The sequence below is a fragment of the Saccopteryx leptura genome, chromosome 2 (genome assembly GCF_036850995.1).
Source record: "Saccopteryx leptura isolate mSacLep1 chromosome 2, mSacLep1_pri_phased_curated, whole genome shotgun sequence".
NCBI lineage: Eukaryota > Metazoa > Chordata > Mammalia > Chiroptera > Emballonuridae > Saccopteryx > Saccopteryx leptura.
The window spans coordinates 244,776,890-244,791,793 of record NC_089504.1 but is presented as its reverse complement, the minus strand read 5'-3'; the positions used below and the strand labels follow the sequence as shown (position 1 = coordinate 244,791,793).

The window sequence follows — 14,904 nt, the reverse complement described above, 5'->3', positions numbered from 1 at the left end:
ATGTCAGCCAAATAACAAAAACCTCTTAAATGCTAACACTTGACAAATATAAAAATGTCACATAAGGATAGACAATGTATAGTCTAGAAATCTCATACATTTATAGCCAACTTTTTTTTTAAGAGAGAAAAGAGAGATGGGGATGTGGGGAGGTGAGAGATGAGAAGCATCAACTCATAGTTGAGGCTCCTTAGTTGTTCATTGATTGCTTCTCATATGTGCCTTGACCAGGGGGCTCCATCTGAGCCAGTGACTCCTTGCTCAAGCCAGCGACCTTGGGCTTCAAGACAACAAACTTTGGGCTCAAGCCAGTGACCATGGGATCATGTCTATGGTCCCACACTCAAGCCTGTGACTCCACACTCAATTTGGTAAGTCTGTGCTCAAGCTGGTGACCTCGGGGTTTCAAAACTGGGACCTCAGCATTCCAGGCCAACGCTCTAGCCACTGCACCACCACCTAACAGATTATAGTCAACAGATTTTTGACAAGGAGGCCAAGCTAATTCAAAAGGGAAAGAGTCTTCTCAAAAATGGTCCTGGGACAAATGGTTAGCCACATGCAAAATAAAGCTGGACTCCTATTTTACTTCACATATAAAAATTAACTCAAAATGCCTGACCAGGCGGTATAGCAGTGGATAGAGTCAACCTGGAATACTGAGGTTGCCAGTTTGAAACCCTGGGCTTGCCCAGTCAAGGCACATACAAGCAAGCAATGAACAACTAAAGTGAAGGCAACTATGAGTTGCTACTTCTTGCTCTGCCACCTTCTCTCTCTCTAAAATCAATAGAAAAAAATTTATTTTATTTTTTTTGTATTTTTCTGAAGCTGGAAACAGGGAGGCAGTCAGACAGACTCCTGCAGGCGTCCGACCTGGATCCACCCGGCACACCCACCAGGGGGCGGTGCTCTGCCCATCTGGGGCATTGTTCTGTTGCAACCAGAGCCATTCCAGCGCCTGAGGCAGAGGCCATGGAGCCATCCCCAGCGCCCAGGCCATCTTTGCTCCAATGGAGCCTCAGCTGCAGGAGGGGAAGAGAGAGACAGAGAGGAAGGAGAGGGGGAGGGGTGGAGAAGCAGATGGGCGCCTCTCCTGTGTGCCCTGGCCAGGAATCGAACCCGGGACTTCTGCACGCCAGGCCGACACTCCAGCACTGAGCCAATCGGCCAGGGCCGAAAAAAAATTTTTTTAAACGGTGAATATTAGCTCACAAAAAATTTAAGTGAATGCCAAAGGAATAACGTTTTCCACATAAAATGTTAGAAATTTTATTATTACTTATTAAGCACCAGCTTAATAGTGCAGAAAATTTCAAACCACCCTTTAACAATTCATTCTTCCTTCCCCCCCCAAATTCTTGATAATGAATTTTTCAAGTAAAGAAATGGTCTCTTCTTTCTTCTTTATAAAACTTTATCAAATAAAGGCAAAGAACTGTGTACATCTTGCAGTAAAATGCTGCCCACGGCTGGGGAAACAGTGTCTGCTCAAGCTCCCCCTACTGTCCAGGTCCGGAAAGACTCTTGTTCATGAACTGTCTCTTCACAAAGCAAGTCCACCACTAACAAAAGGGGACAAAACAGAATGAATAACGGCAATCAAATCACAATACAAATTCAAGGTAAGGCCAGAATATGACTTTATTTAATAACAAAATTTAATATTAGCCTGGCAGCCCTTATGTTAATACTCCTTAAAAGCACCTATAAAATTTTCTTTTTTTTAAAGTGACTTACAGGTTATTCAGAATTAGGTGTAATATAATCAAGATATCTCATGCTTGGGGGTTTATAATGCCCTGACAAGAACAACCAACCAAAATGTTTTATTATTTGCAATTATTATTCATTGGGATTCAGTGAACTCCTACTGTGTACAAGGCACACACTCCATGTTTAGCAACACTGTACTGTGGAAACTGAAAGCAGTCTCGCAATGAAATGTGTTTCATTTAATGAAGGCTATAGGATAAAAGGTGATTTATCAATTTAAAAAGCAAAGAAGAGGGTCTTACCTTGCTAGGTTTATCATTCTGCGGGTCAAAAACTTTCTCACAAAGTCTCAGTCCAGTCTCTTGCCTTAACTGCTGTAAATAGGCCCTCATCACTTCTAAAAAAGAAGCAGACAGAACAATACAAAATACTGCATTGGAGAATGCACTGCAAATGTGCTTGGTACTGATCTGAACACTGACCCCTGCAATATATTTCTATACATTCAAACAGGATAGGAAACATAAATGACAGTCCAAAATGTTTTATAACTACATTCATTTTAATCCAAAAGATTCTCTACATGTCATACTTGTTACCAATCAAGGCAAGAAGAGGGGTAAAAAATCAAATGGAAAAAACCTCGTGCCATACAGAGAATAGAGACCCTGTTCTTACCGTCTTCCTGTTTGTTTGCAGGTTTGGCATAAATTGCATTAAGTGGAAAACCAGGCTCTCCAGGAATGGGAAAATTGGTGATTCCCAGTGTATACATTTCTTTCTCACCTTGGCTTTTAGAATTGCACTAAAAAAAAAAAAGTATATACATATATACACACACATATTTTATGGAGAAATGGGTAATAATATCCACTTTGCAATTTTTTAAAAATTCTATTTATTGATTTTAGCCAGAGAGAAAGGGAGAGAAAAAGAAAGATACAGGAACATCAATCTGTTCCTGTATGTGCCCTGACTGGGGATCAAACTGGCAACCTCTGTGCTTCAGCCAGATGCTCTAATCAACTGAGCTATCCAACCAGGGCCACTTGCAATATTTTAGTTTAAGTAATTATGGCTGAGGTTAATGTCTTTGGTGACTTTTTGCAATCTAGTAAAAAGCCTGTGGGCTCCTTCTCAGAATAATGCTTTAAGTGAAGAAAATAAAATACACAGAATTACAAAAGAAACCAATTATGTATAGTAAAATAAAATAATTATAATATTAAAAAACCCAATATATGATATAGTCATACACATGCTTCTTTATTCATGCACTAAATACCAGATCTTGCTGTGGCTCTAACAACTAAATTCTGAAGTAGTAAGGAGTGTAAACAAAATTGCAAAAAATCTTCCATTCTAAATGCAATATGAAATGCTGTGATTTCCATTGGAGAAAAAGGTCACAGATATTGCTAATATAACTGTAGGTTGTTGTCCACGTTAATAATAGAAGTGCTAAATTTCAGGTACAGGCCAGTGAAAAGAAAGAGGGAATCTTTCCCACTCAAGTTCACGGACTCCTAATTCTATCATTGGACTCCCAGTTAAAGATCTCTGGGCCAAAGGCTTATGAGGAATTTTTTTGCTCAAGATTTCTGTCTTGAAATAGTACAGGCAAAGCCTCATCCTCTGATTAGTCAACGACACTGTAAGTTTAGAGCTCTACATTGAGGTTTTTCTCTTAAGTCCATGCCCTAAGTCAGAGGAAATACTTTCTACTTCCCTTAAAGTCTCACCAAATCCAAATACATATTAGTAATTTGTTTTCCTGACAGATGATCATCCAAGTTTAATTACCTTTTGGAGTTTCTTTAAACACTCAGAAATGTAGAGAGTTATGTATATTAAAGTTCTATCAGCTTCATTCTACAGGAAAGAAAAACAAAACTTAAAAAATAGCCCTGAACAAAACATAACAATTATGTGCAATAAATGAATTCACTCTTTGTCTCTTATTATCAACTGAAAACTGCAAAAGCATAGTTAACATAGCATCAAAAGTCCCCTGGCCTCAAGCCCCCTTGCTGTCCGTTCCGAACTCCTGCTGTCAATGCTCCTCCTGCCCCAGGGTCCATGCCCACGCGCCTCACTCTGTGTCAGCAGCACAGTTCACAAAGCTGCTGGGGAAACCCAAGGTGCACCAGCTGGCTGGCTAAGTTTTTAAAACCCTTCCACTTCAGGATCTCTTCTGAGAACAGAAACATTCATGACTCTAAAAAGAGGAAGCAATTCTTTCACATGTGACTTGTTCTTGAAGAGCTCCGTAAGTCCAACTCAAAATCTAACAAAAAAGGAAAATATTTGAGTAGGTGATCAATTAATGTTGAATAAAAAAAAAAGAAACAGATAATAAATACTTCAGGCTTTGCCCACTGCAGAGTTTTTATCACAACTACTAAACTTGGCCATTGTGGTGTGAAAACAGCCACAGATAACACTAAGGAACAAATTTTTTTTCATTTTCTGTTGCATGAGGTTTTAGAACTGTTTCTATATATTTCTGCATCACTGATTCCAAATCTGAAATCCGTTTTTGGTGCATGCTCTAGTTTTTATGCAATTTTAATTTCTTTTTGTTACAGTTAATGGCATGCATTGGTTTTTAAATTGGAGTTAAAGGGCAGCAACTCTTGGATTGAACATAACCACAAAGCAATTAATGTTTTACAAACATCACTTTTACATAATTGTAGTTGTCTTTTTTTTTTTTTTTTTTTTTTTTCCTGAAGCTGGAAATGGGGAGAGACAGTCAGACAGACTCCCGCATGCGCCCGACCGGGATCCACCCGGCACGCCCACCATGGGGTGACGCTCTGCCCACCAGGGGGCGATGCTTTGCCCATCCTGGGAGTCCCTATATTGCAACCAGAGCCGCGCTAGCGCCTGAGGCAGAGGCCACAGAGCCATCCCCAGCGCCCGGGCCATCTTTGCTCCAATGGAGCCTTGGCTGCGGGAGGGGAAGAGAGAGACAGAGAGGAAAGCGCGGCGGAGGGATGGAGAAGCAAATGGGCGCTTCTCCTGTGTGCCCTGGCCGGGAATCGAACTCGGGTCCTCCGCACACTAGGCCGACGCTCTACCGCTGAGCCAACCGGCCAGGGCCAGTAGTTGTCTTTAAATGTAAAAAATTATTATCTGATAAAAACACCCTCTTATTTTAAGATTGAATCATGGCTTCAAGTAGGCGTAAATGTAAGAATAGTCCTGACACCTTCTGTTATATATGTTGCTGTTACACACTTCAATGTCAAAGGCACAATATTTCATCATTTGTGACACATGCATATATTGCCTATTTTCAAGTTCCCCTTGGCGATCAAAACAAGAATTGGGCTCCTCATATTGTGTGTCATAATTGTAAGGAAATGCTTCGTAACTGGACAAAAGAAAAATGCAAAGGAATGCCTTTTGGTATTCCGACAGTTTGGCGTGAACCTAAGGACCACAGCAGTGACTGTTATTTCTGTCTGATCCATACAAAGGGCATCGGCAAGAAAAATCGGCATATGATCGCATATCCTAATATTCCTTCAGCAATATGACCTATCCCACACTCTGAGACACTCCGGTTCCAGTTTTCAATGGTTTTATTTCTTCTAAGGACGAAGAAAGTGAACATGATGATCAAGTGTATTTTTACAAGATGCATGAGGAAATAGTTGTAGAATCTGAAGGGTCTTCTTCTGATGCCAAGCAGTCATTAACCCCTCAGCAGTTTAGCCAACCCGAATTGAATGACTTAGTAAGAATGACATAAAAATTGTCCTCAACTTTCTGAAGCAAAACTGGATCATTTGTGTGGATCTTAAAATGGTAAATTTCCTGCTAGGACAACAGAGAGGTTTCACGAAGTATCCTTGCTTTCTGTGTTTGTGGGACAGCCGAGCTCGAGAAAAACACTGGACACAGAAGGAGTGGCTGAAATATGAAGCTCTGGAAGTAGGAATGCAAAATATTGTGAATGAGCCTGTAGTTAATTGAGACAGGATCATTTTTCCCCCACTTCACATCAAACTTGGCTTAATGAAGCAGTTTGTTCAGGCTTTGAATAGAGAAAGTGAATGCTTTCAACATATTATTTCTGCTTTTCCTGGCTTCTTTTTTTTTTTTTTAAAGGGTTTTATTTATTTTTTAAGGTTTTATTTATTCATTTGAGAGAGGAGAGAGAGAGAGAGAGAGAGAGAGAGAGACAAGGGGGGAGGAGCAGGAAGTATCAACTCCCATATGCGCCTTGACCAGGTAAGCCCAAGGTTTTGAACCGGTGATCTCAGCTTTCCAAGTCGATGCTTTATCCACTGCGCCACCACAGGTCAGGCTCCTGGCTTGTCTTTTGAGAAGATAAAAGCAGTTGTATTTGATGGACCTCTAATTTGAACCCTCATATGTGATGAAGAATTTGCCAGAAAGATGAATGAGGAGGAGAAAGCAGCATGGCAGTCTTTTGTGGCAGTTACAAAGAACTTCCTTGGCAACAAAAAAGCAGAAAACTATGAACTTCTGGTTCAAAGGATGCTGTTGGCTTTCCACGACATTGGATGTAACATAAGCGTTAAGATTCACTTCCTAAACAGTCACCTTGATAAATTTCCCGAAAATCTTGGAGCTGTTAGTGATGAGCAGACTACTGCTGGAGTATCAAACGAGATTGTCCTCAACAAGTACACAAACGCAAGAGCTACAAACGCAAGTTTTTGCCTGAATAGAATTCAAATAAGTTTTGCACAAATTTTGTGGTTAAAATAAGTGTTTTAATATGTTCTATTTTGAAATAGTAGACAAATTCTGATGCAATCATATCTTTTAGTGTATTAGTGTATTTACTGCATTATATAAATTATATTTTCACAAAGATGATGCCCAAGAAGATATTCTACTTCATTATGTTAAACTAAATGTTGAAAATTTTACAATAAGATGAAAACCTAAAACCTTTAATTGCAAAAAAAAACTGTAGCTTACAGAGAAAAACTAATGTCAGATTTGAGATCAGCATACTCAAATTAGGTAAGAACAAGTGTTTTTGTGGATGCAACAAAAATTTTGTTCCCCAGTGTAATATATAAACAAAAGTGCAGGGCTGGGTTCCAATAAAACTTTATTTACAAAAAATGGTGGTGGGCCAGATCTGGTCCTCTGGATGTCATCTGCTAACCCCGGATGCCCCACGTGCAGACTTTGGAAGAAAAATGAGAATCAAATATTCATATAGAGTCTAAAACTAAATACTGTTCTGGATTTATAAAAGCATACAATCTCATTTTATTTACTCCTCAGAGAAACATTGACTGCCAGCTAGTCTTCCCATTAGAAAATTAAATATTAAAAACTCTGTACTTTACCTTAATTTCATAGTTTTTGAAGAAGACATTGGCCTTGAAGTAATAGATGGCTTCATCTACAATATCTGTATCTTTTGCTAAACAAGATACAAGAGAGAACATTAGCTTAATGCGAAATATATCTAAAAAAGCTATAAAGAAAAAATACCCAAGCTCAATGGTCAAGTTTTGAAATTGAATAAAATAAAATGAGGCTACTGAAATACAAAGTCTAGAAACAATTTCTAGAAAAATACATACATGACTTATTCTTTTTCTTTTTTTAATTTTTTATTTTAGTGAGAGGAGAGGAAGCAGAGACAGACTCCCACATATGCCCCAGCAGGGATTCACCGGCAAGCCCACTAGGGGCCAATGCTCTGCCCCCCTGGGGCCCTTGCTCAATTGCAACTGGAACCATTTTTTAGTGCTTGAGGTGGAGGTTATAGAGCCATTCTCAGCACTCGATGCCAACTCAGTCCAACTGAACCATGGCCGCAGGAGGAGAGAAGGAGAGGAGGAGAGAGGGGGGAGGGAGGTATGGAGAAGCAGATGGGCATTTCTCCTGTGTGCCCTAACCAGTAATCGAACCCAAGACATGCACACACCAGGCTGATGCTCTACCACTGAGCCAACTGGCCATGGCCTGCATGATTTATTTTTATAGCTTTGTTTTTATAAAATTTATACATGCTCATTAGAAGAATTAATTGATATAAACAAATTCTAATTGTCACTCTAATTTCACATCCCAGAAATAACTACTATTAAATAGTGAACACCATTACAGACAGCTCTCAAATGCATTTATAAAAACAGACTGAGACACAGACAAATAAAATGATTTTAAAAAATATTCAATATAATTTCATTTGAATTTACATACTATGGTGTAAGAGAAAAAAAATTGTCATTTATGAACCCAATGGAGTTCTTATACATATTTTTCTGTTTATAAAAACTATGACTTCAGGCCCTGGCCGGTTGGCTCAGCGGTGGAGCATCGGCCTGGTGTGCGGGGGACCCGGGTTCGATTCCCGGCCAGGGCACATGGGAGAGGCGCCCATTTGCTTCTCCACAGCCCCCCTCCTTCCTCTCTGTCTCTCTCTTCCCCTCCCGCAGCCAGGGCTCCACTGGAACGGAGATGGCCTGGGCGCTGGGGATGGCTCCTTGGCCACTGCCCCAGGCGTTAGGGTGGCTCTGGTCGTGGCAGAGCGACGCTCTAGAGGGGCAGAGCATCGCCCCCTGGTGGGCAGAGAGTCGCCCCTGGTGGGCGTGCCGGGTGGATCCCGGTCGGGCGCATGCGGGAGTCTGTCTGACTGTCTCTCCCCGTTTCCAGCTTCGGAAAAATACAGAAAAAAACACAAAAAAACAAAAAAAACCCCTATGATTTCAAATATATTTGTACAGTCTGACCAAGCGGTGGCGCAGTGGATAGAGCGTCGGACTGGGATGTGGAGGACCCAGGTTTGAGACCCCGAGGTTGCCAGCTTGAATGCGGGCTCATCTGGTTTGAGCAAAGCTCATCAGCGTGGACCCAAGGTCGCTGGCTCAAGCAAGGGGTTACTCGGCCTGCCGAAGGCCTACGGTCAAGGCGCATATGAGAAAACAATCAATGAACTAAGGTGTTGCAACGAAAAACTGATGATTGATGCTTCTCATCTCTCTCCGTTCCTATGTGTCTGTCCTATCTATCCCTCTCTCTGACTCTGTCTCTGTAAAAAAACAAAACAAACAAAAAAAAAAAAACCCAAAAATGTATTTGTACAAGCTGTTCTGGGGGCTAGACTGAAGAAAGCCAGAAATACTGTTGTGACAAAGACAGATCTCATTACACAATTTCTTTGGCAATTTTTTGTTTTCCTTTCTTTATTTTAGAAAGGTCACATCCCAGGGTCTTGGTATCCGGCAGCTGGTTTCAGCTACACAGGGACAGTTATTTATACTTCTTGTCCATGACTGCTATGCCTTTCATACAGCAGAAAAGCAGAGTAATCCTGATGTTCTACTACTCTGTAATTCAGTTTTCTTTATCCCCATTCATTCCTCTGCTAAAGATTTTTAACAGAATTTGAACTCAAGATGTGTTCCTTATAATCTGCTTGCTTTCTTCTCTTTTTTTGTTTTGACATTTAAAAAAAAAAATTTTTTTTTTAATTTAATCATTTTGGGGTGGGGGGGGGAGCAGGAAGCATCAACTCCCATATGTGCCTTGACCAGACAAGTGCAGGGTTTTGAACCGGCGACCTCAGTGTTCCAGGTCGACACTTTATCCACTGCGCCACCCTGGGTCAGGCTTGACATGTTTTCTTATCTGCAAAAAGGAAACCTCCTCAAAAGATTCAACAGTGTTTACCAAATCCAGCTCATTCTTTTAAATGTCACTATAGGTGTGTATGTGGTGAAGAGGCTACAGGATTCAGAACCTAGAAGGATGTTTGGCACATAAAAGATGTTCAAAAAATATTTGAGGGGCCCTGGCCGGTTGGCTCAGCGGTAGAGCGTCGGCCTGGCGTGCGGGGGACCCGGGTTTGATTTCCGGCCAGGGCACATAGGAGAAGCGCCCATTTGCTTCTCCAACCCCCCCCCCCTTCCTCTCTGTCTCTCTCTTCCCCTCCCGCAGCCAAGACTCCATTGGAACAAAGATGGCCCGGGCGCTGGGGATGGCTCCTTGGCCTCTGCCCCAGGCGCTAGAGTGGCTCTGGTTGCGGCAGAGCAACGTCCCGGAGGAGCAGAGCATCGCCCCCTGGTGGGCAGAGCTTCGCCCCTGGTGGGCGTGCCGGGTGGATCCCGGTCGGGCGCATGCGGGAGTCTGTCTGACTGTCTCTTCCTGTTTCCAGCTTCAGAAAAATACAAAAAAAAAAAAAAAAAAAAAAAAAAAGAATTATGTTCAAATATTGAATTATTATTCAATAATTGGAATAATGCTAAAAGTTATTAAGAGCCCAGCATAGGCTTACACTCCTCCATAATTCCAATTTGGTTCTAACTCAATCCCCTGGGGAAGAGTAACAGGCCATTCCTTGTTTGTAAAAACCTTCAAAGAATTGTAAAGGTGGTAATTAGATTTACTCCTTCCTTGGTCAAACGCATCTTCTGATACACCATATGGTTTTTTGCAATGATCTGAAAAGGGTTCATCTCAAGGAATCTGAGTCAACATTGACTCATTTTTTCTTTGCACTATAATTTCTTTATATAATTTTTCTTCCCTTTGATCTGTTTTTTCCCCCATCTGTTCCTTTTTCTTCATTTCAGACTCAAGTAAAGACTGTAGTGACTCACCAGATTTATTAAGTTTATTGAGCTTTCCACTGTGTTGAAACAAAATCAAATTAAAATAGGTCAAGTCAAATAGTTTGGCAGAGGGATGGAGATGGCCTCAGTACAAAACTGGTTAATTAAAACTGTGGCCTTGGAAACCATGAATGGAACTCAGTGCAGGCCCTTTCTGAGTGCAGGAAAATCACATCTATTATAATACAAAGTACACTATTGGCAGAGTATCTAAAATGTGTCAGAAGAGTCTCAGATAGTGTATGAAAATGGGTCTTTCTGAACAATAAAAAATGGTTTCATCCCTCACCCCCAAAAAAGTGAGTACCAAGAAAGAAAGCAAAGATATAAAATTCAGATTTAGTAACATTATATAGGATGGTTAAGATTTAAGAGTGAGGCCCTAACCGGGTAGTTCAGTGGGTTAGAGCATCATTCTGATACACCACGATTTCAGGTTCGATCCCTGGTCAGGTCACATACAAGAATCAACCAATGAATGCATAAATAAGTAGAATAACAAATTGATGTTTCTTTTCTTTCTCTCCTCCCTTTAAAAAAATTAAAAAAAAAAAAGATTTAAGATTGAGGTATTGCTAAAAATGAAGCCTAAAGAATGGATAAAGGAAGGAGATTTAGATGGGGAAGAGGTTGAAATGTTTTTGTTTTTCCTAGCTGGATAAGAGAAAGGGATGAGGATATGGCATTCTATAGAAGTAGCAGCATTAGATTAGTTTGTAAGAACTGACAGTGATGATAGAAACAGTGTCAAGATTTAAGAAAGTTTTCTCTTTTTCCTCAACAAAATATCCTGGAGAAACTAATAGCAATGATACAGTTTCCTATCCAATGCAACATACATCCTTGATCTTGAAAAGTCTAAAAAGCATTATCAACCCAAGCAAATAGAAGATACAACAGCCAGAAACAGAAAACCGAGATAAGAATTTCCCTGACTTGATAATGTCAGGGTGATGCCAGCTATTTCATACTATAATCTGAAAGTAATGGAAAGGGGTTTTGACTTACTCTCTCTAGGGGCGGGTCCTTTGAACTGACTTCTGATGGGCAACAGTGCCATGTTTCCAATGAGTTTGGTGTCAGGGTCCATGAGAGAAGAGTGGTAAGCCTGTTATGGCAAGCCAGGTAAGGATACAGAAGCAGAAAGAGAACAAATGTCAGTGAGGAAGACAAGTACATTTCTCCAAAGGAAAAAAAGAGTAACCCACCCAAGATAAACTAGGGCATGTGGCAGAAGGGATGGTGGCAGCAATATGCAGAGCTAGCTCTTAATAGATCATGAAAACCAACTGTTAAATTTCTACAAATTTTGAAAAAATTGGAATCAAGCCGGTTGTTGAACACAGCCATTACTAAAAATTAAATTATATAAATTTGCAATCAATTATATTAAAAACAAAGGTAATAAAGATTCAAAATTCATTACTTTCTATTTTTTAAAATTATTTTACTATGGTCTATAATCATAAGGTCATTTATGTTTTTTTATCTTTTTTTTTTTAATTTTTTTTTTCCTAAGAATTTTTTTAAAAGTTTTTTTAAATTTATTCATTTTAGATAGGAGAGAGAATAAGAGAGAGAGAGAGAGAGAGAGAGAGAGAGAGAAGGGGGGAGGAGCAGGAAGCATCAACTCCCATATGTGCCTTGACCAGACAAGTACAGGGTTTCAAACCGGCGACCTCAGCGTTCCAGGTCAATGCTTTATCCACTGCACCACCACAAATCAGGCGTTTTTTTTGTTACCTTTATGGTGGAAATACTATATAATGGGGTGCTACTGTGCATCTTCCAATTCAATGTTCAGTGACATAAAACTGGTTAACTGGTAGGAGTATTTACACTACAGAAATAGGCAAGCACTATATAAACCAGGGGTACCCACCCCTCAGCTGTTTTTTTAGTTCTGCTACTTCCTGGCTTTATGTCTTTGACCAAGACATCACTTATCTTAGCCTGTTTTCAAATTTGTAAAATGAGAGGACATATACTGCCTTCAGTAGTTAGGTGTGAGTTAAAGAATGGGGGGGGATCATATTTATGAAAGCAATGTGTATATGATTCATAGTTCTGCCTTTTACAAAATGTCTGGCTTTTTCTAAGACAACATGGGCCCCATTCATATATTCATTCATTCACCAAATGATCACTAAGCACCTTTTAAGTACAAGACATGATGATCTACATGTATGCAAGACTAGTATGGTTCCATTCTTGAAGAACTTTTGGGCAAATGGAGAAGAAAGATTTTAAATAAACAATCACAGGGAAGCCCAGGGTGCTTTATGTCCAGCTAGAATGAGCACAGGGCTATAGAGTAGGCTTAAAACCTGGTTTTACCAAAGATTTTGCACTCGTGTGCAACCTTGAGTGTTTACTTAACTCCTCTCAGCCTGTTTCCTCTTGTAAAAATAACATTCCTACTTCATAGGGTCACTGTGAGAATTAAATGGGATAATTTATGTAAAGTGTGTAGCTCAGGGTCTGCTTAGTACACATCAGGAGTCAAATGGCAGCTATGGGATTCATAATATATGTATTGATAACCATGGCTTGTGCCTTTTTATCAACGGAATGCTTCATCTAAAGCATTCTCCGCCCTCCCCTTTACCAGCTACTGTCTTGTTCCCCAGCTATTTCCTTCATAGCATTTGTCACTATCAGAAAGCTCCCCTTTATTTACATTTACATGTTTATTGCCTGCCTCATTAGAATGTAAACTCCTTAAGAGTGGGGATTTGCTGGCCTTACTCACTGCTTAGCATACAGTAGGTGCTCAGCAATGCTTGTTGTTTTAATAATCACAAGTTGTTGAGCCTCCTTTTCCCTATTCTGCAAAATGGAGACCAATCATAATGGCAATAAATCTACCCCAAAGATGTCATAAATGAAGAGAAACCAAACCATCACCTATTTTACTCATACTCTGATGCACAATAATACAGAAACATTTGGAAACCAGGCGAGGCCCTTGAGTCTGCCCTGGGCACTCTAAAACTAGCGACTCAGGGGTGGCAGCCACTGCAAGAGTGACAGGGGAGGAAGTGGGGTTTCATAAAAGAGAAGCAGCCTGACCAGGTGGTGGCGCAGTGGATAGAGCGTCAGACTGGGATGCAGAGGACCCAAGTTCGAGACCCTAAGGTCGCCAGCTTGAACGCGGGCTCATCTGGTTTGAGCAAAAGCCCACCAGCTTGAACCCAAGATCACTGGCTCCAGCAAGGGGTTACTCGGTCTGCTGAAGGCCCGCGGTCAAGGCACATATGAGAAAGCAATCAATGAACTAAGGTGTTGCAACGTGCAATGAAAAACTAATGATTGATGCTTCTCATCTCTCTCCGTTCCTGACTGTCCCTGTCTATCCCTCCCTCTGACTCACCCCCTGTCTCTGTAAAATAAATAAATAAATAAATTTAAAAATCTGTATTTAAAATTAAAAAAAGAGAGAGAAAAGCGGAAGAGACCCACTTCCTGGGACAGAGAAGGAAGTGGAACTTAAGAAAAATGGAGAAGCTTGCCTGACCAGGCGGTGGAGCAGTGGACAGAGCGTCGGACTGGGATGTGGAGGACCCAGGTTCCAGACCCCAAGGTCGCCAGTTTGAGCGCGGGTTCATCTGTTTTGAGCAGAGCTCACCAGCTTGGGCCCAAGGTCACTGGCTCGAGCAACGGGTTACTCGGTCTGCTGTAGCCCCCCAGTCAAGGCACATATGAGAAAGCAATCAATGAACTACTAAGGTGTCGCAACGAAAAGCTAATGATTGATGCTTCTCATCTCTCTCCCTTCCTGTCTGGCTGTCCCTATCTGTCCCTCTCTCTGACTCTGACTCTGCCAAAAAAAAAAAGAAAAAGAAAAATGGAGAAGCCAGACCCTAGACTTGAAAAATGAAAAAAAGCTCAACCCTTTGGCTGCACGGCTCCATAGAGGCTTTGGTCACCCTGCGGGAATCGGGGGGGGGGGGGTGCAGAAAGCACAAAGACGGGCTCGGCACTGGAGAGAAGCGGCCAGAAGGGCTCAGGCAATTTCTTCTGCACGCCTACTCGGCCGCCGCCCCGCCCCCCATGGCCGACATCCCCAGGCCGCTCCAATTCTGCAAGAACCGGCCCATTCCCCTAACCCTTTTTCTGGACCCCGCCTCCTCTGGCCCGCTTCTCGCAGCGTACGAACGACTTTTCGCCGCTTTTCCCAATTCTCGCCGTCACCCTACACCCCTTACCGGCATCTTGGTCCCCGGAGCCCGAGCTTCAACCAGATGACGAGGACCAGCTATGACTTTGGCGCTTCCGGTCTGGAGGCTCGGGCGGGGTAGGCGGAAGTAAACCGGAAGAGGAGGGCGAGAGGACGCGAGCTTCCGGTTATTTGGCTGCTGGGGCTGCTGCTGTGCGGATCCGAAGGGGCGCCAGGTGGCGCGCCAGCACTAGGTAGGAGCTAATTGTCGCGCATGCGTGAGGAGTGGAGCAGAAATAGATTTTGAGATTACAAATCCCCGTGAAGCATTCCCTGGGTCACATAATTTTTTTTCTATTTCCATTTCTTTGCTCCACTTAGTTATTTCATTTAGTTGTGTGCACTTCATTG

General features: G+C 41.6%; 1 protein-coding gene across 1 annotated transcript; it reads right to left on the bottom strand.

Annotated features, from left to right (window-relative positions):
• Positions 1-1,258: 1,258 nt before the first annotated feature.
• Positions 1,259-14,734, bottom strand: ARPC3 (actin related protein 2/3 complex subunit 3). The gene is made up of 7 exons (XM_066370941.1): positions 14,543-14,734; positions 11,343-11,442; positions 7,059-7,135; positions 3,520-3,588; positions 2,395-2,521; positions 2,019-2,113; positions 1,259-1,565 (listed from the first exon to the last, which is right to left on the bottom strand). Exons 1-7 carry the CDS (start codon positions 14,546-14,548, stop codon positions 1,503-1,505), a joined length of 537 nt encoding a protein of 178 aa, XP_066227038.1. The 5' UTR covers positions 14,549-14,734; the 3' UTR covers positions 1,259-1,502.
• Positions 14,735-14,904: the final 170 nt, after the last annotated feature.